Source organism: Lemur catta, chromosome 19 (genome assembly GCF_020740605.2).
Source record: "Lemur catta isolate mLemCat1 chromosome 19, mLemCat1.pri, whole genome shotgun sequence".
NCBI classification, from domain to species: domain Eukaryota; kingdom Metazoa; phylum Chordata; class Mammalia; order Primates; family Lemuridae; genus Lemur; species Lemur catta.
The window spans coordinates 540,302-564,392 of record NC_059146.1 but is presented as its reverse complement, the minus strand read 5'-3'; the positions used below and the strand labels follow the sequence as shown (position 1 = coordinate 564,392).

General features: G+C 45.9%; 1 protein-coding gene across 8 annotated transcripts in view; it reads right to left on the bottom strand.

The window, feature by feature from the left end:
• Positions 1 to 24,091, bottom strand: part of LIMCH1 (LIM and calponin homology domains 1) — a 235,436-nt gene that overhangs the window by 115,969 nt on the left and 95,376 nt on the right. Inside the window, exon 3 of one of the 8 annotated variants that reach the window (XM_045531728.1) lies at positions 17,525 to 17,594. The exons of the other annotated variants lie outside the window; for them this stretch is intronic. Coding sequence (XP_045387684.1) covers positions 17,525 to 17,594 — 70 coding nt within the window. The remainder of the gene's footprint in view (positions 1 to 17,524; positions 17,595 to 24,091) is intronic. 8 annotated transcript variants of the gene reach the window in all.

Genomic DNA, 24,091 nt, shown 5'->3' with positions numbered 1-24,091 from the left:
GATGCACCCAGAGAGGGTGAGATGAGACGGCCTTGAGTCATTTATTCCAGATCATTCTGAAAGTGGAAGCTTCATTTTTGAATACCTAGGAGAGTACAGTGAGCTAACGGTATCATATTTTTTTCCCTACTGATTCAGTTAATAGGTATTAATTGAGCACTTGCTACACGTCAGACATACGACACAAAATTAACCAATCAGAGTCTAGATAAAATTTTGAGTCACCTTCCTGTAAACAGCGAATCAATTTTTAAATAGCAGGGAGAGAGAGAGAGAGAGAGGACACAAGTAATGACAGGCACACCAAGGATATTGGCTATCTATTGCCATCTATGGCAATTTGGGTACACAATGATTTATTATTTCAGACAGCCTTATTTAAAATATAAGACAAATGAGACAGGAACTACATTAAACTGTAACATCTTCCTACATAAAAGGAATCTATCTACGTATAATGTGTCGATTACAAAGTGACTCACATCTGTTTCTCCAAGTAAATCCAGCAAAGCTTCTGTCTTACATGCTTAAAAAAGTTAAACGAAAGGCAAAAGCATCTATATTCTTAAACCGTACCACACTTGGCCCTGCACCAACGCACCGTGGTGCCCGTGAGAGCAGGGAGAGGCCACACCGTGTTTAAGAGCCAGGCTCGGGTTGGATCCCAGCTCCTCCACACTGGCTGGGTCACTTTGCCCACATTGTTGGCCTCCCTGCGCTTCTCTTTTAAAATGAGGGGACTATTATGTCCTTCTGAGCATTGTCGTGGAGAGGAAAAGGGAAAAAAAAAAGTGCTTAGAAGTGTCATGTGATAAAATGACCAAGGGCAAGGGCACGGCATCGGACTCCTGGATTCCAACTCTGGCTCTACCCCCGTTCAGTGCACAGCCCTGAGCACGGACCTAACGTCCCTGTGTCTCGGTTTCCTCAGCTGTAACAGCAGGACACTAGTTGCATCTACCTTGTTGGGTTATCGTGAGGAGGAAATAATAGATATAAAGTGCTTGGCATCTAATCAGCACGTCAGTGTTAACCAGTATTAGAATGATGTCTGGTGTATCGCGGGTACTGAGTAAAAGGCAGTCGACATCAACAGTTCAGGACAAAATGGGAGGGTTTAGGGACCATAACTCTTCACAGGTACAAAGGTCACAGAAATCATTCAGCCTTGTCTTTCATTTCACAAGTGGGCAAGCAAAGGACTAAATGAAGCCACAGAAAGTCTCCTTCTCAAGGCCCCTCTGCTCTGCAGGCAGAGAGAGCTTGGACTGCAACCCGGGTCTTGGGGCTTCCAGTCCCGTGTTCTTGGCCTGAAAGCTCACTGCATGCTTCGCCTTCCGTCTCCAGGGGTGACCGTGTTATAATGGAAACCAGTTTTTCACGACTCTTCTCCAAAAGGAAAGAGCCGAGGTGGGGATGTGGGGGCTGGGGCAAGGGGAGGGCAGCCCCTGGGAAAGGAACAGAATTGCACACGGCTCCTCGGTGCATGGAACGTGTATCTGGAAGGCATCAGGATTTAATTTTTGGTGAACCTGGCCAAGGGTTTATAAATTAAAAATATAACCATAGGAAATAAGAATGACTTTGGGGAATAGTAGACTGATCAATTATGCCTTGAGATTGGGCCAGTTGATGGCGTCATTAATCAAACTAAACAGCCCAATTTTTTGATTATGAGGAAATTTACCTAGAGACTAAAGAGACTAATTTAGTGAGGTTTGTGATTGGGGGCAGGCAAAGAAGTTCTCTTGGATGAGTTTCTCATTAACAGGTATTTTTAAAAATGGTTGAGCGACATGGTCATTGCTAAAAAGCTTTAATGGAAGAAACTATTCCACATACTTAGTTCAACACTCTCATTCTACCAGTGAGAAATAGAAACAGAAGAGCAAGTGGTGGCTCAGAGCAACTTGGGGCTGGTTTAGCTTCAGGACCTGCAGGAGGTTAACGGCTTGCAGTGTGCGCCTTACACAAAGGGTAGAGATAAACAGAAGTGCAATGATCTCACCTGCAAGACTGCAAAAGTGCCCATCACCATCCACTGAGCTTATGAGATGCCAGACAACACACTAGGTTGATCCATTTACCTTCATTCCTCACAAATTAATGCTTTGGGTACCATTATTGGGCCATTTTACAGATGAGGAAATAGAGGTTCGGGGAAGGACGTGAGTGACATTAATGCTTGCACCGACACCACTGCTGTGGTCACCTTTCTCTGAGCCTCCGTTGTGCACCAGGTAAAGGCACTAGTAGCTTTGCACGTATATTAGCTCGTTTAATCCTCACAACAACCTTATAAAGTCAGTGCTATAGTGAATCCTCATTCCACAGATGAAAAAGGCAACACAGAGAACACAGTTAAACAACTGGCCCACGGTCACCTAGGTGCGAAGGGTCTGAGCCAGGAGATGAAGCAGGGACTCTGCAGTCAACATCTTGGAAAATAACAAGCACCCGAAGACAAATACCGCACAATCTCACTCACATGTGGAACCTAAAAAAGCCAAACTCATAGAAATAGAGAGCAGACTGGAGGTTCCCAAAGGCTGGGCAGGAGGTGAGCGGTGGGCGTGGAAAGGGAATGTCAGTCAAAGCTGCAAAATTCCAGTTAAGCAGGAGGAACAGGGTCTCAGGATCTCATTGCACACACGGCAACTACAGTTAGTAATCATGTATAGTTCAAAATTGCTAGAAGAGCAGACTTTAAAAGTTCTCTTCACAAGGAAATAAGCATGTGAGGTGACAGGTATGATAATGAGCCTGATTTAATCATTCCACAATGTTTACATATGTCACAATATCACACTGCACTCCCTGAATATATAGAATGACCATTTGTTCAGGCAAAAATAAAATAGAAATTCCTGAAGGAAATTATACAGATGAAGGACGTGGAATCCTTGGCATTTCTGTGGCCAACAGAACCCTGAGCTGAGCTAGAGGAAGGACAGGGCTGACCCAGGACAATCATCTTTGCTCTGATCGTGCTAAAGCTCGCTGCTATTTTGGTATCTATCAGAGAGGAAGCAACACGCTCATTGCCTGGAATAACATGCGAGGTGGAACAGTAAATCAAGCACGAAGAGTGCGGTCAAAGAGCCTGAATGACTCAGGAGCAAAGAGACTGGACGATGCGGTTAAAGAGGAGAAAGAAAGAAGAAAGTTGAGGGAAAAATTAAAAAACCCGTATTGATTTAATTCCATAGACAGAAAAGTCTAACAGAACAACATACACAGCTGTCTAGGGACTATTTTTACTTTTTAAAAAAATATACACTGATGAGGACTTCATTCTACCGTACATGGAAGGCAGTTTGTTACATGGTAACAATGTATCAGCGAATGTCTGCTTAGCAATCTGTTGACAAACTCTGGGAAATCTTGGTGAATGAAGGAACAAGACCAAGCAGGAATCATTTCTCATTTCTCTATAAAGCATTCAATCCACTGTTAATATTTCATCCTGGCAAATTTAACCAACCTACCAGTCAGGCCATCTAAACGATGGCCCAAAAAATCAAACTGCCAATAAGTATGAAATGAAATGGATATTCTTGACTGAATACATCGTCTTGTCCTCCAGCTGCTTACATACATAAGCTCTGTGTTTACCTGACTTTTTGGAAAGTACAACCCATGACTTTTTTTAATGAATATTTTTTGATCAACTGTAAAAGACTATCAGACACTCATTTATTGATTACGTAACCATTTAATAAAACACTGGTAGTTCCAACATCCTACCACTCAAGTTGCAACAGTTTCTTTTCGGGAATACACACGAGTAAAGAAGCCTGTCGACTGTCACGGGGAGAGAAGGTAAAAGTCATCAATCAAAGTCAACGTTAAGTTAGAGCCACGTGACGTGGCAGCTGCCAGTCACTACTGCTGCGATTTTCTAACAAAGTCTTTGTTTTTCATCCCTGCCGATCACTGCCCTTCACTTTCCACAGTAACTCTGCCTCGTACTGACAAACAGGAAAAAAAACACTCAAGTTCTTTCTTACATAATGTGTTTTTTTTGTGGGAGGATCCAGAACTCAAGAGCCTTGATGCTTTCTTATCAATTCCACTAAACGTCAAGGTCAGGAAATAAAAATATTTTTCTCTTCCGACTCAAATACAATACCCCTTTGTGAAGCTGCTAAAAATGTAGAAACAGCAAATCTGGGAAAATTTTCAGGTGAGAGATAGGCATCAAAATATTTCATTTTGCTAAAAATACCTCTTAAGTTTTTCTTAGCATTCCAACCCACAGCACCCTGAAATTCAGTCCGGTGAACAAAATCAGTTTTGCCCTGTATTGGCAGTAACTCTGTGGTCGTACAAAGGAGTCACAGTAACCTGTCCTGTACACTGAAGTCCCCACAGGCGTTAATTAGCCAGCTCGGAGTGGTGGCTTTCAGGATGGAAACAGGAAAGACAGAAAAGGGAAGAGAGACCAATGCAAATCACTGCATCTTCATCACTCGGCAACCAGAGTTTAGCTCAAGGACCCAGGAGGGAACTTAGGCAAGTCGGGGAGTCCCTGAAGGCTAAACCCATGACAGCAAAGCTTGCGCTATCCTCAGAAGCTGCCCCGGCATGGAAAACTGAGGCTCCCCGGGAAGCACAGCCATCCTAACAGCAGCAGGGCTGTCCCAGTGTTGGGATAACTGTGGTGGCAACAGGAGATGTGTGTGTGGTCCAGGCTGGGCCCCAGTGTGACATCCCCAGAGCCATGAGGACTCGTGAGAAATGATGCAAAGAAAAGAAAGACTTGGGCTTGCTTGGGGAGGAGGCCGAATGCGATGGAATAACTAGGTAACAGACTAGCTAGGTAACTAGGTAACTAGGCAACAGAATAGCTAAGTAACAAGGTAATAGACTAGCTAGGTAACTAGGTAACTAGGCAACAGAATAGCTAGGTAACAAGGTAACAGACTAGCTAGGTAACTAGGTAACAGAATAACCAGGTAACTAGGTAACAGAGTAACCAGGTAACTAGGTAACAGAATAGCTAGGTAACTAGGTAACAGAATAACCGGGTAACTAGGTAACAGAATAACCAGGTAACTAGGTAACAGAGTAACCGGGTAACTAGGTAACAGAGTAACCAGGTAACTAGGTAACAGAGTAACTGGGTAACTAGGTAACAGAGTAACAGGTAACTAGGTAACAGAGTAACTGGGTAACTAGGTAACAGAGTAACCAGGTAACTAGGTAACAGAGTAACCAAGTAACTAGGTAACAGAGCAACTAGGGAGCCACTGGGCACCCACAGGCCCCCGGGCTCTCTCTCCTCTGCGGGCGTCTTCCTGCCCCTCCAGAGCCTCCCAGAATCGACTGCTCCCCTTCAGCAGGGGTGGAAAATAGACGGCAGCTACGTTTTCTTCAAGTCCTGCCAAGAAAAACCTTGCAGGGTTAAGAACACAAAAGCCTTCAAATATCTTGCTACTGAGGTTCTTCTCAAAAAGTTGCAGTGCACACACACACACACACACACAGAGGAGAAAATTCACTTGCAGTCACAGGGTTCAAGCATGTTCACAGTCTTCCAAGGAGCTGCTATGTTCTAAAACTCTTTCGACAGCTCCATTTGTTCTCAAAAGGGTCACAGCTTTATTTAATTGCAGTTTATCTTTCAGTTGGCCCCTGACGAGCCAAAGCACAGCACTGAAACATCCAGCGTAATTGTAGGGTCAGAGCTTGGGAGGCTCCAAGCAAGGAAGGGGAGTGTGAGATGTCAGACTGAGAGTCCCCGTGTTGTAATGCAGGAGAGCTGCCCAGAGGTGGAAAGGTTGAATTTCAGACAAAAATGTAGACGTCAACATCTAAAGAAGGAAGATTTTCATGGCAGGCTTGTGAGCATGACCCCAAATCTCTCACTCATGCCAAAAAAAAAGCAAAACAAAAAACCAATTAGAATCTGCAGAATGATGGGGTGAAGTGACCATTCACTTAGGACACAGGGACATCTTTCTCCCAAGTGATAAAAACCTATCACAAAATAAATACACACCACATGCTCTCTGTAAAAGGATAACACAGAAACACCTTTGTTTTCATATCAGAAACCCGGCCAAGACATCAGGGTTGGGTTGTGCTACTGCTCTGGGGCTGAGAGGCTGGACCAGGGGGCTGAGACCTGGACGGAAGAACTAAGACAGTGACAACGTGTTGCTCCATCAGTGATAGTCACAACCCAGACAGAACCACCAGGAGGCCGGATGTCAGTCTATTGGATGGTGTGTTAGCCTTCATCCTTGTGCACAAACACAAAGCAGAAAGCTTCAACTGGGGGCAGAATAGGCCTGAGGTTTAGTTGTCATATATGATAAACTTGGCCTATAGTCTGACCTGAGTAAATCTCATGAAAAATCCAACTTTCTTAAATACAAATTCTGTTAGGATCAAGACACTATCTTTATAGGCACTCAAAGATGTCCCTAACAACACACTCAAACATGTTTCATATATTTTATGTTTTTATATTCAAATCTATAAATAGAAGTTGATATACTTATATTAAAACTATATAAAATATATGTATATTTATAATATAAACTAAATACCTTAACTGAGTTAGACATTCTGTGCGTTGCAAGACATGAGTTGTCTTAGGGACAAACACTCCTTATGGGGGAAGAAAGTGCTGGATGTACCAATAGAACTAACCCCCACGTCTCTCAGACTTAGTCCCACGGGTTACGTTCTTCCCCACATATCACACATTTTGTGCTTTCACCAAACCAACACACCATTCACCAAAAACCGTGTTGATGGTAAGAAAGAGAAGCAAGTTACTTATTGCTTGAAAGTGAACAGACCCCTTGACTATTATATACGGTAATTGGTTTGTCACCAACAAAACAGATCATTCTTTAAAAATAATGGTAGGGCTATTTGACAATTTGTTCAGTTCTTATTTTCATTGCGTTGGAGTTGACTGGTACAAGCACCACATGGCACGTTTTTCTCTCTCACTGTTGACAGCTGCCCTGACACCAGACCATCCTCTGACTTAAGGAAATGCCTAGATCGGGTTCCTTCGTGGTACAATAGTGTGAGCTACCGTGATGGATGGCTTTCTGGAAACAACTGAGGAATCAGTGTAGAATACTCCTTGAAAATATTTGCTTTAAGGAAATGGAGGAAGACAGAAACAAGGAAAACAGGTCAACTCGGGCAGCAGGTACCTCAAGCTATTTAAAGGCAAAAAAAAAAAATCAGAAAGCAAAAGATGCTCAGTCGCTAATCATTTTTCTCTTTCTTTCTTTCTACAAGTCTACTTACATCAATTTTTCTCTTAGGTAATTTTTTTCTTCCTACAAGTTTTTAGTGCTAAATTCGAATATTTAAATTTTTTTAGTACTTGGTTACCTAGATTGAATAATTTGAGAGCAGAAACCTCCTGCCAATAGTCATTTCTCAGAAAAAATTATACATGTACACGCACACGTCCAAAAATTCTCTAAGCTTTTCCATCCTCCTGAAAGCAAACTGTAGCAGCAGCCCTGTAAATAACATCACAAATTGGAAACTTCTGAGGCTGGCTGGTTTTTCTGGGAGTGAAAAATTGAAACAGAAATGAGGAAGATGAAACGAGATTCTATCAAGAAAAGGCTCTGGCAGATTCAGGGCAGGGAGAACATTCCAGGATGTACAACGAGAGGAGGAGAGAAACCCGACACAGCGACCTCCGCCTGGCACAGAGCGGGCAGGACCCGGCTCACGCCGCAAGCCTGGCTGAGGCCGGGTGTTCAGATGTCAGCCCTGGGGTCGGCCCGAGGAGGGGCCGGGAAACTGCAGTGAGTTTTCAAGTCGTGCCCTTTACGGTGTTTGCAGGGCACGGCCAACAAAAGTTTATCTTTTAAACTTTCTTGTTACAGAAAACCATCACTATCCTCTCTGCGTTCCTTGGGGCTCGAGCAAGAACCGGGAGGGAACATGCGACCGCCTGGAACGGCACAGTTAGAACAGAACCGAACGGAAACAGGGAGACGAGTGAAACGGTGTCAGGAAGCCCCTTGCTGCCCTTGCATGAGACTGAGGAGACCGCCGGGGACTGTCCCACGCCCTGCTGAGCCGTCAGGACAGCGCCGTGGCCTCGCCCCGTCCTCCCGGGGAAGGTCTGCGAGGCTGGAAGCGCCGTGGCTGCCCGGCCGCCCTGCAGCCCTGGCACAGAGGCCGGGAGAGCGGCGGGAACCCAGGAGGCCCCCGAGAACAAGGCTTGGCCCCCCACGCCGTGGCCCCGGGGACCGTCCCCTCCTCCTGGGGCCGCTGAGCCGGCCGCGCCGGGAACGGCCGGAGAGGAGTTCCCGACTCCCGAGTCGCGTGGCCGTGGCAGCACCGCGGGGCACCCGGCAGCCGCTGGGCGAGAGGGCGGGAACGAGGAGCCGGCCGGACAACCGGGATGAACACGGATCTTCCGATCCTCGAAGACGAACCATCTCCCCGCGCGCCCGCGGGCTCCGCCTGAGCGCGGCTGTGCGCCCAGCCTCGCAAATGGGACTCGGGAACGTCTCCCCGGATAGCCCGGGCCACGGAGGGCTGTGTCCGGCCAGCTCTCACGGGGTTTTACTAGACAACTGTCCAGGAACGGCCCCGTCCCTCCCGGCTGCAGCGGACGCTGCCCAGGAAGGACCGCGTGGCTCGGGGACAAGCAGCCCCGAGTCCAGACCCGCCGCCGCCTCTCTGCTCCCAGCTTTCTCCGCACTCCTCCCTCCTCATTTTAGGAAGCAGAGACTTTTAGGAAAGAGAGGGCGGAGGGGTCAAGGGGGCGGCGTGAGACGGCTCAGGGGAAGCAGCACCTGCCGCGGACACAGCCACAACTCCCGGGGACACGCGGGCTGCGAGGGACACTGGGCTGCTGGCACAAACCGTTAAGACACGACAGAGTTGCGTCTCACCCACAGAATTCTTGGAAAATCCTCCTTATTGTCACTAAACGAATGTGGCTATGCGTCTTCCGCCACACCCCCGAAAATTAAAAGACAACGCTTTCCTTAGGGAATTTTCAAAAAGCTTCGTTAAAAGCAACAGGTGGTAAAAGTATCAGGGAAGCAGGTGAATCCAAAGGAAAGTGATTCTGGTATTAGTTTAGCCATGCCATGAAGCGCATAAAAAACTAACTTCTGTTTTCAACCATGGGTTAAAATCTAAACAGCTTCCTTCCTTCTCTCGGGGACATCCACAGGCAAGCACTCACCCTCACACGTCCTCGCTCTCCGCAGTGAGGTCCAGCGCGCCCGCCCTGGGGGACAGGAGGGGCATCTGTCCCCTCTGCCGCGAGACAGCCGGACACAGCCTCCGATGTCCTCACATCCCGCTCCCCGAGCGTCCTCGCCAGCCACCCCTGCTCCGACCACGCAGCCTGCAGGAGCTGAAATGCTGGTGCTGTGAGCAGGGGACGGACTGGGAGAGCCGACGGCCACACGGGCTGGGGAGGGAGGCGGGGACTCTGCTCCTCTGGGAACGGGGAGGAGATGCCCACGTGGAATTCTGCAGCACAGCTTTGCCACAGCCGCCGCGCGTAGTAGGCTGGCAGCACTGCCAGTCAGTCTGGATCTGGAGGAAGCAGCCAAGTGGGACCTGAGGGACAAGAACTCAAGTCCCAACTCCGGAACGAAGTGGCTGCAATGACCCCAGGGCAAGTTACTGCTGTCTGAGTGTTGGTTTCCTTGTTTGTGAAATCAGGATGATTCAAAAATAAATCTCTCAGTGGCTTCCAGCTGTGAAACTCTAAGGCCATCATAAACTCATGAGCATAATAAATACTAGTAACAAGCAGCACAGCTACAATATATTGAAGACATACTATGTGCCATGCACCACATTAGGTACTTCATGTAAGTCATTTCTTTTCCTCCCACAATGCTGAGATGAGACTTGTGAACCCCATTTTACAGATGAGGAAACTGGCTAAGTCAATCCGTGGATCCCACGAAAATAAGGGATCGTCGCATCCACTCAGTGTTTTGAATTTAAATGGAAGCATTTAATCTTTGTGCCTGAGATGGAGATGGCATCTGAGAATGGAATTTCTGTCCTGCTGGGTGATTAATGTGTTTACCATCCTCGGCCGGTATAATTCTGAGAAACTAGTATTTATGGTTATGGCTGTTCGTGCTACTGCAAAATCCATTTTCCACCTGTTGTTTTTTTATTTTACCTCCCTAAAGGACGTGAAATATTTCTTTGTGCAGATTTTAAAAGCGGGATCCTGAAATATGTGAGCAGAAACATTGTGTGTGGAGTTACCATTTGGAATTTTCAAATGCTATAAAACACAGCATTTGCAATCAATTCATCATGTATGGAAGTTTATTAGATTGTCAGCAAGTGACTCACTGGTATCCTGCCATGTTTTGATACCAATACAGCAAATGGTGGGTTGACATTTAATATCTATTAATGACACCTGCATTTCCTCTCCTGTTTCGTAATTTCTTTGCATTAGGCTCTTTTATCTTTATTGTCAACCATTCAACTTTTAAGTGAACTTTTTATTTTAGATAGTTTTTAGATTTACAGAAAATCACAGAAGTGATACAGAGTTTCAGTGTAACTCACACCTTGCATCTTACATTTCTATGGTGCATGTATCACAATTAATGAACAGACATATGTATTCTGCTATGGATTTCATTTGTTTTCCCATAATGTACTTTTTGTGTTCTGAGACCCCATCCAGGATATTTTATGTTTAGTTATTATGTCTTCTCAGCTTCCTCTGGACTTTCCTTGTTTCTCAGATTTGCCTTGTTTTTGATGATCTTGACAGTTTTGAAGAGTATTGCTCAGGTATTTTGTAGAATGTCCCTCAATCTGGGTTTGTCTGACATTTTTTTCATGGCTTGACTGGGATTGTCAGTTTCTGTGAGGAAGACTGCTGAGGCAAAGTACCACGCTCCTAACGTTATCTCAATTATCCTATTTTTTAAAAAATTTATGTTTACGTCAAACCAAAACTTTACACTGAATAAAGCAAAATTTTAGAAAAGGTAAATATCGATTTACTCAGGAATCCCGTATTTTATATTGTGGACAGAATGACAGAGGGAGAAACCCATTTTTGCACCCATTTGAGAGGAGCGTAGACCAAGGATTCTAGCAGGAACCAGCTAATTACCAGAGAGGTGTCTAGCAAGCTCTTTTGAAACGCTTGCCAGGACAAACTTCCTATAAAAACAATCTCAGAGGAAGAGACATTTTAGGAGAACTGCTAGTTCAGCTTAGCTTGGCCTCCTATTTCCTACGATGCTTTCAAATATTTGGTGAAATTTTTTCCTATTTTCAAAAGATAGAATCCCTACAAGCGTCCGTTGGGAGTTCATGCTAAGAATTAGTTACTCAGAAATTTCTTCTCTAGGGAAGCTATAACTATGAAAAAAAGAAGTAAAACTTAGGCTGAAATATGTGTTTCCTGCTATTATTTATTTTTTCCTCACAGTTCCTAATTGAAGGTCTATTCCTAAGGGAAAAAAGTGAGGAACTGATGTAATGTCACAAATGAAGGATCAGGGAGAACAAGTGATTTCTTTCTGCAAAGAATGGCATTTTTTTTTTTTTTTTTCAGGAACAGGAAAGGAAAAAAAAAAAAAAACCTAAAGGGGGGGAAAAAAAGCTTTGCAGCACGGCTGTATTGCTGCTATATATAACCTTCCACCTCTGCAGAGACACAAAATAGGTATGGAAACAAGCTTGGAAAAATAATTTGTGGTGCATAAAGAGGATATTAGACTCCAGCTAGCAAGTGCAGGCATTCGACACACATGTGAATGAGAAATTAAGTGCTTGGCGAGCTCGCCCGCTGCTAGGGGCTAAATTGCATCCTCTCCCCACCCCAATTTGTATTTGAAGTCCCAGCCCCCTAGAACTCAGAATGTGCCTGTATTGACTCTAAAGAGCTCATTAAGTTATATGAGGTCCCCTGGGCGGGTCCCAGTCCAATATGACAGTGTCCTTACATAAAGAAAAAATTGTGGACCCAGACATATACGGAGGAAAGACTCTCTGCAAGCCAAGGAGAGAGGCCTCGGAAGAAATCAGCTCTGCTCACGCCTTCATCCTGGACTTCCAGTCTCCAGAATTGACAAAATAAATTTCTGTTTTTTCAGCCACCCAGTTCGTGGTGCTTTGTTACGGCAGCTCGAGCCGACTAATAAACTCAACCAGTACTCAGAGTGAAATACCCAGGGGTATAAGAGAGGCTGCAGGGTACAAGATTGGGAGGATGTTATATCTCAATGACTTGTCAGTTGTACGAAGATCTAAGCTGTTATTTGTCGTGATTTCCAGATCTAGGTGCAATTGCTAATGACGTCTCCGGTGGTCTCAAGCCCCTCTAATCATGCCTCGCTCTCTCCCTCGGTCCCTGCCAGTGTAGATCAAACACTCCAGAGATAAGACTACAGTTTGGGGCAGGGGGAACTTCACAGTTTGTGGTTATAGAAAAAGAAATAATTTATCTTCATATATACTTAGGCATAAAGATTTAACTTCAAAATAATCCACTCATTAACCTAGCCCAATTTTTTAATCTTTTTCCCTGAGTTCCAAACCAGCATGTCCACTAGCCTGCCAGACATCTGCATAAAAACACCTCCTAGAGCAGCCAACTCAGCATGTCCAAAAGAGAATTTGCCTTTTCTCTTGGAGCCATTTCTCATTCCTCTGCTCCCGTGATTCCTATTAATGGCATCAGTCTCCTCCAAGCTGCTAAAGTCCAAAATGTACATGTCGTCTCTCTAACACTATTTATTGTGTTTCATCAATTCTCAGACGTACACTTTCTTACCTCTGAAGTAAACATGCATCTTTCCGTGGCTGGTGTCATAGCATCGTGTCATAATTGAACTGTCAACTTCTTAAAATTAGTTACACTATAAAAAATGGTGTGTTCTTGTCATTGATGGCATCTTACATTTGGGGACAAGCAAGTCATATCTCCTCGTCTCAATCCTACTGCTTGGGTGGTGGGTTAGTTCTACCAGTCACCTGCTCCATGCTACCAAGCTTCACTCAGCCCGAGTGACATTCCGTAAAGCGAGGCCTTTCGCAGAGCTCAGAAAGGCATTTTGAAGGTATTGGCCAAAAGGAAGGAAAAAAAGACGAACTTAAACAGGAGTCTCTGTCTTCCTCTCTTTTTCACCGGAGGTGACATAATTGGCCATGACACGTGCCCCATCTTCAGCAGGAACATATGGCTACAGGACCACCAAGGAGGAGGGTGCCGGGACACGAGACTCATCCCAGCTTTTACCGTTTGTCTGATTTGGGGCAAAAAACTTCCCCTTTATGAATCCATACATCCTCATCTGTAAAACAAACATATCTAGGACGTTCTTCACCTATAAAACTCTCTTTTTCTCAGATCTCTTTCATCCTCACGGGCTCACATGAAAGATCAAGCAGGTATTTCATGCCAGCTCTAGGAAGGTTCGGTACCCTGGGGCGGGACCCCACACAGCATCTATGTCCAACCACACTTCACATGTGTACATGTGCATGCGTGTACCCACACATGCACACACCCCAGCTGTCACAGTTAAAATCCAGGCAAGAAAAAGCTGAGTCCCCAAACTCCTATGCTAAGAAAGGACTTCATACATGCGTGGCTTGTGCACAAAGCCCAAAGTTCCTGGGCTGAAACAACATTTAGCGTGATCTCTAATGACCACGGAGTTTTAGGATGTGGCTTGAGGGTGCAATCCTGACTAGCCAGTAGACTGAGGGCAGCATTTTCAAAAGCCTGCGGTACGCCAAGACCTAACTCTGAGGTCCTTCTCTCTGGAGACAGCTGCCAGCGTCACTCACACCTAGGAAAGAATGCCAGCATCTGCCGGCGGTCACCACGCGGCTTCGCATGTCAGCAATTGCCACGGAAGAGACACAGAGCCAGAACTGTGCGTTCTTGCCAGGAAATGATTTTCAGCTACTTTGTTTTAACACCTTCAGCCCTGAATTCTCTGTAACCACCGTTCAATGCAGGGGCTAAAATGCAGCTACTCGTGCCTCCGTAAATCTACACGTGTTTGTGATTGGGGTCGCTACATGAAAACACACTCTTCTGTTTACGTTCGAGTCTAGCAGCTGGGCCATCTTAGTGGATTGGCGTCTCGGCACCGGGCCACTAAGGCACAGGCTTGGTTCTGGCCACGGAAAACCCCCTGGCCACACTTTGCAGACCTCCGTGGGCCCGCGCCTGTGGACTTCCTGAGCAATCCATGGTCAATGGCCTATCAACTCCCTGAGAAAGTACAGACCGACACGGAAGTCTCCGGAAGCATTTGGGGGATTCTCTATCGGCCCTTTCTTGACCGCAATAAACACCAGGGAGAAGAAAATGTCCTGTGAAAAATACACTCACACAAAGGCTGCCCCTCTGCGAACCCAAGGTGGTCTCTGTCATCTTAAACCTCTACTTCTCTGAGGTTCTCTTACTCCCCTCCAAAAAATAGGAATTAATTTAATCCCCAACTTTTTATATTGCAGAATTTCAAACCTACCAAAAAGTTGCAAGACTAGAACTGTGACACCTGTGTGCGCTCTATCTGGATAAAGCCTTTTGCCACATTTCCTTCCATCCATCTCTCTCTCTGTGTGCATATAAAATTATACGTCACACGCACAGGCCTCTTTGCTGAGCATTTTGAGGATGGCTGTAGCCATCACGACGCTGCGTCTCTAAGTACCGCAGCGTTTGCACCTCCCAGAGCAGGAGTCCGGCCCTGCACACACAGGCGGGGACACCAGCACTGAGAATGCCCTTATCCGACACTAGACTCCTACCTAAGTTGCTCCGACTGTCTCAGTAATGTCTATTATGGCCGCCTTTTCTCAATCAAGGATCATACACTGCATCCCGCTGTCATATCCCCTTAGTCTCCTTCAATCTACAGGCGTTTTCCAGGCTTTCGGGGACAGAACGGGGTCTCAGGGACCCTGACAATGGTAAGGAGTCAGGCCAGCCGCGGTGCGGTGTGTCTGTGCCCCTGAATCTGGACTTGTCAGATTGTTGCCTTAGGACCGTTGTGATTACGTGGGGCACCATTAGGATACCTACTGTCATCTGAACCCTTTATAGGCATTGACTGGACTTAAGAAAGTATTTTTTGGATGAAAGATATTGAATTAGTAAAGAAGATATAAGTAATATAGGATCAAGGCAAGTGGGGAAGTATTGGTTGAAAAGGGGCAGATAAAGGAGAAAGAATGGAAAGGACAAAGAGGAAAGGAAGTCGACATGAAGAAAAGAAAGAGAAAGATTAGAAGCCAAGTCCATAAAGGAAGGAAAGCAACGGGGCCTCCTTGCTTTCTTGCACCAAATTGCCAGACTGCTAGGACAGAGGCAATTTGATCTAAGAAACATTTGATCCGCAATAAGCAATAATATCAATGCACGTGCCCCAAACACCTAATTTTACTAAAAGTATTTATGATTCACATCTTAAATTAAGGTTTCAAAACTCTTTTCTCTTTAGCTGCCAGACCGGGAGCTGCTTGTTTCTGCTCATCGGGGTTTTTCCCCGGACGTTTTCTTAACTTTATGCAGCAAGTTTTCTTCTATAACATTAAACCCCAGAACTTCAAGGTCAGGGGATGCCACAGTCTTGGGGCCAAACAGTTATTCATCAGAATCATTAAAACTACATCTTTAACATGGTGAATGTAATAAAGAGTTTTAAAAATAATTAAAATATACACACATTAACATGTATAATATACACAATACCCATATGTTGATTATTTATTTTGTAAGGTGATTCAAATCTATTCCTTCCAAATTTATTTACCTGTGTATTAACTCGGCTACGTAATTCTCACAAACAAACTCAGGAGGATTTTTAATGACTAAAATCACCAACTCACCACCTACCAACATGAGAAAGAAAATGCAACCACAGAAATAGCAATTCTTAAAGAAAACACCAATTCCGTTAAACTTGCTGAAACTGTGCACCTTCCTACCAGGACCTGCATGGTTCTCAACAGAATTGTTTTTTTGTCACATCTAATTTCAATTAGTCATCATGATACAGCTGAGAAACTTTTTAACAACAATCGGTAAAGACTCCGTAGGATCCTGCCCGAATTCCTGACATTTTTCTCATTGCTTTCTGCAAAAGCACAGGGACAGGAGCCGGGCACAGCAGAGACAGTCAGTGAATTATTGCCAGGCCACACATGGCCTCGGCTTTGTGTGTGTGTGTGCAGTGTGTGTGCTGTGTGTGTGTGTATGCATGTGTGTGTGAAGTGTGTGTGAGCCACGGTGTGTGTGTGTGTATGTGTGTGTGCAGTGTGTGTATGCACATGTGTGGTGTGTGTGCATGCAGTGTGTGTGCAGTGTGTGTGCAGTGTGTAGGCACGTGTGTGCATGAGGTGTGTGTATAGTGTGTGTGTGCACATGTGTGCAGTGTGTGTGTATGTGTGTGTATGCACATGTGTGGTGTGTGTGCAGTGTGTGTATGCATGTGTGTGCAGTGTATGTATGCACGTGTGTGGTGTGTGTGCAGTGTGTGTATGCATGTGTGTGCATGTGGGGTGTGTGCAGTGTGTGTATTTACATGTGTGATGTGTGTGCATGCAGTGTGTGTGCAGCGTGTATGCACGTGTGTGGTGTGTGTGTGCAGTGTGTGTATGCATGTGTGTGCATGCAGTGTGTGTGCAGTGTGTAGGCACGTGTGTGCATGCAGTGTGTGTATAGTGTGTGTGTGTGCACATGTGTGTGCAATATGTGTATGCACATGTGTGCAGTGTGTGTGTACGTGTGTGTGCGTGTGTGTGCACGTGTGTGGTGTGTGCGTGCATTTGCCAAGTCCCTTCCAGAGCTAAGACTTGGTTCTCTTCCCGATCTTCCACCTCTCTCCTTTTTCCACACAAAGGGCAACATTGATTAAACAATTACAATTACTTGCCGAGAGTCATGAAACATATCAACGCATGAAAAATACTCTGCTTCTGACCGCGTGTGAACAGGTGAGTTGTATAGATCTCATGTAGGTGGGTGCAGAAGGGCAAGGGCTTCATTTAAACAGTTTGCCAGACAACATTGGATCACCTGAGTGCCCCATTATATCTTCGGAATAGCCCGTCTACAAATGTGGTGTTTAAACCCATGTAGATTTTTCACATTTAGAACAGTCATTTATTATGGAAGTGCTGCTTTCTGTCTACCCACCCTCCCCTCCATTCCAGGGGAATGCAGGGAAGAACTGAAATGAGAAAACATAATTAAAATCAGATTCTTCCCCTGAGGTCAACCTAATTATTAGCCTCTCACCCCAAAACAAATTTACCTCTTTAGAAATGAAGGTCTTTATCACTCATGTAAAAAACATAAACAAAGATTAAGATGCCATTTAGGTATCACTGTAATCTTTCATTTTTAAGTGACCTCTTGGTCTAATGGATTCATTGCGTCCTCATTCAGGTGAAATATATTTTGCAGGAGAGAACTGTGATAAATGGTATTGTCATGACCCTTGGATTAGAGCAAAGGAATATTGGAAAATAAATCTCAATTCTGTATACTCACCAATCCTGCAATGGGGGTAGGCAATCTATTGATCTTTTTAACAAGTCCTGGCTTTATAGCATTCAGCAACCTGTCATGAAAAAGGCAGAATGTCAGGTGAGACGTAGAGCAAGATGCATCACACAAATCACCTCTATCCAGGGCTACAGCTAAATTGCTGGATAGGAAAAGCAGTGAATTTAAAGCATGCAGTAAATCTCAGTAATCCATCAGCCCTCGTGCATATAAGTAAAGAGCTTTGCCGACATCAAGTTTGTCCACGGCAGGTGAAGTTTTGGAACCTGGAAATGTTGGAGAGAAGAAAGGGCAGAGGCCGGGGGGTGCTTCAAGGGAAAAGAGAGGGCTGTGAGCTGGACTGAGGTCAGGCGGGAATTTTCTAGAACTGGATCCAGGTATAACAAGCCGGGTGAGGCCGGCTGCCAATTCTCCTGGCTAAGGCAGGGGTCTCTGCAGGGATGTGCTAAGTTTAGAGACCAACATCTACCTTTGCAAGTGACTTGCCAAGACCAATTCTACCTCCAGACCCTCTTCGCTCTTGGAGGAGAGTGGCTTGTTAAATGCGGTTAAGCTTCACTTTTTTAAAAAAGGAAGAATATGCTTAATAAGACGTTAACCGATCATATTCCAAAAATTTTTAACAAGGCTGACCACGATTCCCTAGGCACAAAAGATATTTGAGCAAAAGATTTTCAGGGGAAAGGTTGAAATTTCCTCTGGGGGGTCCAGAGGAAAGGAACCATCACCCCCTGGGCAGAACAGCTCCACCCAGCACAGCCGCACGCAGCTTCCCGCCTGCGCTCCACGCTTCCCGACCCGCAGCCAGAGGGCCCTAACAGGCGGTTCACCCTCTCCGGCTGGTGACAGACCATCTTTGTATTTATCAAAAGACATTTCGGGGAAATCGGCCTCATCCTACACAACAAACCAACTAGGCGTCTGCACCGTCCCATGGCTGCGGTGCTCAATATCCACAACTGCAAACAAAACTAAGGAAAATCGAAAATGTCCAAGATGTAAGAGCCAATTAGGAGGAATTATTTCCAGATAGTTAGTATTTGCTATTTATCCAGCGATTCTTCGTCAAGCGCACGTTGTGTGCTGTACACTACTCCAGGCACAGGAAGGACAATGGTGACCTAGACAGGCAAAGTTCGTGTTCTTTGGAATTTGCCTTTGTACAGGTGAGGGGGACAGAAAACAAACAAGTAAATGAGAAGAAAATTTCAGCTGGCTGCAGTGCTGGGAAGACCAGCAGAGTAACAGATGATGCAGGTGGTACTTTAAGTAGGTTGTCAGAGGCTGCCGGGTTGGTGACGTTTGAGAAAAAAACAAAAGAACTGGCCCGGGAGACACTGGAGGGCAAGAGTTCCAGGCAGACTGAGCAGTTGGTAGAAAGGCTCCAGGGCAGGAGGGGCTCGGCCAGTAGCAGAGCCCGTGAGTAGAAGGAAGGTCTAGGCCGTGGGGGTCAAGGTGTCTGCAAAACCCAGGCCCAGGTACGGAGTCCAGATTTTTTTCTAAGTTCAATGCGAAGCGTCAGAAGATTTGTAAGATGGAGACTGAGATGGTCCAATCTACATTTTTAAAACATCACCATTTGCAAATAGGTATAAAAATAAATTCATAACTATATGCATATAGAAATGTTCTGCCTATTAAAAATCACAGCTATCAGAAAGCATAGATAAATAAAACATCACAAATATTAATAACTGACAACATTCGGCTTGATGAGGAGGAAGGGCAGTGAATGCAGACTCAGCAGCCCAGCCGTAACATACAAACCGGACGCATTTAGCTGTGAGTTACTGCAAAGTCACCTGATCAAGGTCTCAGCTCTCCCTTTAATAAAACGGGAACCTAAAATAATCCTCACCTCCCGTCCAGGATTACGGTGAGGATCCAACAGGATGGTGTCTTGCTAGCGTCTGATAAGTGAAAACTTGCATATTCACTCATTTAGTACATCGAGCTTGTGCCTTTTTGATAGGTAAGTGCAAGTTATTATATTTCAACGTTTTCATTGGCCAGCTGCCAGAGACTAAAATAATTTTACCTGTTCTCTTTTTCTGGCCACCTTTGGACAAAAATCTCGCATACATGAATCAAATCAACAACTGTATACAGTTTGCCTAGCACATGTCTGGTGAGAAACAATTCGAAACAGGAAGAAAAGTTACGGTCTTGGATAGTCCTTAATTATGAAAGTAGTTAATGGCCTTGAGGGTTAGCAAAAATAAGTATGTCTCTGTTGTGATGTAAATTAAATGGAGTCTACTAAACTTTTATGCTCTAAATCTGAAACACACTGTGACCCATTTCAAGTAAGTCTCCTCCAGATGTTCCTTCGCAAACTCAACAAACATGTATCGAGCTCGCGCGACGTCTGGTCTGACGCTGGGTGCTCGGGCCGGAACGCAAGACAGGAAGGAACCCGGTGTCTCCCTCCCGGGCACGCTCACTAGGAGACTCAGACTCCATGAGGAGACCAGAACCGTGCACACAGATGGTTCGTTGTTACGTCCCCTAATGCACAGTCATCTTGAGTTTCTGAGACGGTGACACATTCTATGGAATACGGTCCTTCCAAGACTAGGAATTAGAGTCCTTAGAGAAACAACTGTTGAAACATTCAGAAACGACGCTGATGTTCTGCTTCAGGTGCAGGCTGCGTTTTATAACTCTTTATACCCCTCACATTCTGCCTCTCAACTGTCATTCAACAGTTACAAAATACAAAGTGAAGACGTTTTTTTTTCTACCTGCAACTTTTTAAAAAACATCTTAAACCCCAAGTCTGGGAGAGAGAGGTTCTGTTTCATACAGACTCTACCGACAGCCCATGTGACAGGTCTCCGAGGAGCCCAGCACCAAGAATAATTGCCACAAAGGATATGTTAGGACACCATGCAGACATCGGGAACCATACCAGCGGGCAGCTTCTATGTTACTGGGCTACAATACGAATATTAAAGGCAACATTTTTAAAGGATTGCAAATTTTAAAAGGACTGAGCTTACTCTACATGTCATTGAATTCAGAAATTCAATTCTAATAATTATCCTAGAGTTTGGGGGAGAACAGAGGAACCCTCTACACCTTGAGCATGGGGTTGGGAAGTTCAAGCTCAATCTCATGGGAAATCACTTTACTCTTGGTAACAGGAGATTACGTCATCGTCTCATTAGCCCGGTTTGTACAGCTGCAATAGGCACTACGATCACAAAATTACCCACTTTGTGTCCCTTTTAATTTGGCTCAAGAGTGTTTTCCTAAGTGGTTTCCTTGATCCCTTTCTGGGCCTGGCTGTGCACCCTGGATGAAGGTATATGCACTTTCCTTTAATCGAACACGGCCTCTGTGTTTGAACCTAAGCATGAGATCAATTTAACCTTGATCATAAACCTGTTACAGATGTCATTTTTAAAGATTTCTTTTTGGAGTTGCCTTGGCAAAACCAGAAGAATTCATAAACCCTCTGAGGTCAAGAAAAATTTACTAAAATACAGGAAAAAGTGAACCCTGAAGCAGAGAGGAGTTTCACAGGAGTAAAGCAGTGTTGGCACACAAATTGCCATCATCAATATCTGCCAAACGTTTTGGGGTGTTACGCATTGTCCGGAACGTGTGAAATGTAAGTCCTACGTAAGCCACTTGCCTCGAGCACACCTAAGAAGACATCATAGGAGCTTTACAAGGTCTCTGTAGACCTGGAATTCCAAGAAGCTGGGCCCGGGCTCAGCTGTGCTGCTGTTATTCTAACACAGCACCCGCGGCAGGGACCCGCTCTCCAAACTTGTCTCCTGTTCCCCTGGGAACAGGCAAACTATTTCCCTGCCTCCTCTGCAGTTGGCTGCAGCTGTCTAGACAGCAGTGTTCTGGCCAGCAGAGCACAGGCAGAAGTCACTTATATCATGCCCAGGCCTGGGCCTGGAAAGCCTCACCTACAATTCTCCACTCTGTCCCTCTGCATTGACTAGTGAGACGTTGACATCCAGAAGTCTTGGCCATTGTGCATTGAAGACAGTCTCCATTAGCTGGGGTCCCTCGACAGCTGCCTGGCACAGAGTCATTTGCACCCTTCCCTGCTGCCGAAATGAGGCTGCACAGGAGTGGACCTGCATTTCCGTTGCACTAAACCACTGAGATGTAGGGTTATTAGTCACAGCAGCCAGCACTACCTTAACTAGTACAACTTTCCAGGAGGACTTTTTCCAGTAAAAGGGACCCTACCTTGGCAAACTGTACCCAAGAAAATCCTGTCCCCAAACATGAAATTCCACCCCTGGGTGCGTCTTTCCCCAGGGTCTTGCTGGGATAGCAGCAGAAAGGAGAGCTAACATTTGGGACGCTGTCATCCAATGGACTGATTTTTACTTTCCTGTATTTTCTCGGGAAAAATAAAACTTCTTGCACATCACATCTACTTTTAATAATTTAAAAAACCCAACACTAATGGAATAGTCTATCAGCATGCAAGGGGACATAGGGCAATTATCTAAATATCTTGGAGACCTTTGATCCATTTCTACCTCTCTCGCAGTCCGTCCTCTGCATCCTGCTGTCCAAACCACTCCTGCTGTCTGGAAATTGCGGGATTTGGGGACCGGAGAGGGCTGAAAATCAAGGAAACTGACATCCAGGGAAGTCAGAGCACAAGTCTGAGGTCAGAGCTCCCAGGGGTGGAGTTGGGGTCACAGACTTGGGTTTCCAGTCCAGGCAGAGTGCTTTGCTACGATGTCTCACGTTCCGTGTTTCAGTAACTGATCTCCAGTCACCAGCTTCTGCCACCCTCGTCCACCCGCCCCTGCACCCACACTGACTGCTTCTGACGCCCGGCCAGGCCGGGTCCTTCCTCTTCCAGTGACTTCCGGGCTCCTGCCTGTGCCCGCAGGACCCCCTCCAGGTGCCTTGACCTGGTAACCAAGCTCCTTCACCCCCAAACGCCTCTCCCACCACGCCTCCCATGCAAGGTTTTCCCTGCTTGTACAAGCTACAAGTTTAAGATGACACACACGTGATCAATGAACTGTGAAAGCTGGCAATACACAAACAGGATTTAGTGTAACCAAGTAACATGGAGACTAAAGTTACTGTGACTCAGGCAATGATACGTGCAGTTGTCGTGCCACGTAGTAATTATGTATCAATGATTGTAATTAGCATTTCTCTCGCACGGCTAAACCCCAGTCACTGCAGGCTTGCTGTCAGGAGGGTGGAGAGAAACCTTGAAAGGTGACATGGCTGTGACACAGCCCTGTGGCTTCTGCACCCAGTCTGGGGTGGGGATGGGCAGCCGGCTCCTTGCGCCCAACATTTCTTTAGCAAGAAGTTCTCAGAACCGGGAGTTCCGGAATTGGGATCCATGAAACTTCAAGAGCAGTAGGAGCCTCCAGAGACAGGAAGGCCTGGGTTCCAATCCCAGCTCTGTAACTCACTTGACAAATCATTTAAGTATCTAACATCTATGAGCCTCAGTTTCCTCCTCTGTAAAATGGGTACAAAAATACCTACTCGCCGTAGCGAGAGAGTGTGAAGTAAGTAACACGATGCGTATAATGCACGTGGCACAGGCCTGGTGTGTGGCATCCACTTCGTAACGGCAGGTGTTATCATCTTCTCCTCCAGGCAGCCCAGCCCTCCCACAGTGGGGAGCCGGAAGTCTGACTGTCAACCGTCGGCTCACCTCCCCCTAAGCAAGCTCAGCTGGGAGAGAGGCAAGACCGGAAGTGAGGGAAGGAGATGCCGATCCTCTCAGAGTGCATTGTGGGAACCGGCCCACCAGGCCTGACAGCCCATTGGAGACAATCAAAGAATGGATTAATAAGGAAATACAACGAGGGAGCTACGAAATCCTCCCAGACCTAAGCACAGCCCAGTCCAGCCTGTGACCCCACAGGCAGGCAGCCGGGCGGGCCGGTTCCCCATCTGTCCTGCAAGCGGCCCCTGCTTAAACCTGTTGTTAGTGTTCTTTAAGGCCGATTGATCATTCTGATAAGTGCGTATAAGATTTGTTCAGAAGGAGAGCGATTAAGCCCGTGATTTAAGTCAGTAGCAGTTACTATTTATTAAGGCACAGATTGGTAGGATGGAGGAAATCACCGCATTTTGAGGGAAGGAGTTCCTGAATAACAATTATGCTAAAGCAAGTTTCAAACACATTTCTTTGGAAACATCGAAACAAACTCTGTACGTGCCCTGCCGGGCCTGGTCGCTCAGGACTAGGGATTAAGGGGAAAGCGGTGACGAGGGTTGTTCAGCCTTAAATGGACAGAACGTTTGCAGAGAGGGACGAGCTTGAGAGTGTTCCAATCAGGACGCCCCAGTGCACAGAGCCTCCCCGTAGACCCTGTCACCGACGCCCACAGCACAGTTTGAACAGCAACCCTGTCCCGTGCTGTGCTGAGTCCCTCTCTTGAGCAGGAGCCATTATCTGGTGAGGATCCAGAATAACACAGGCGACACTGGGGCTTCATTCTGCCAGGACGAGTCCCACACATTCGCCTCCGTGTTCTCCATCTGTTTCCGTCCTTCCCGACAGCAGACCGTCGGGGATGCCCAGTCCCTGCT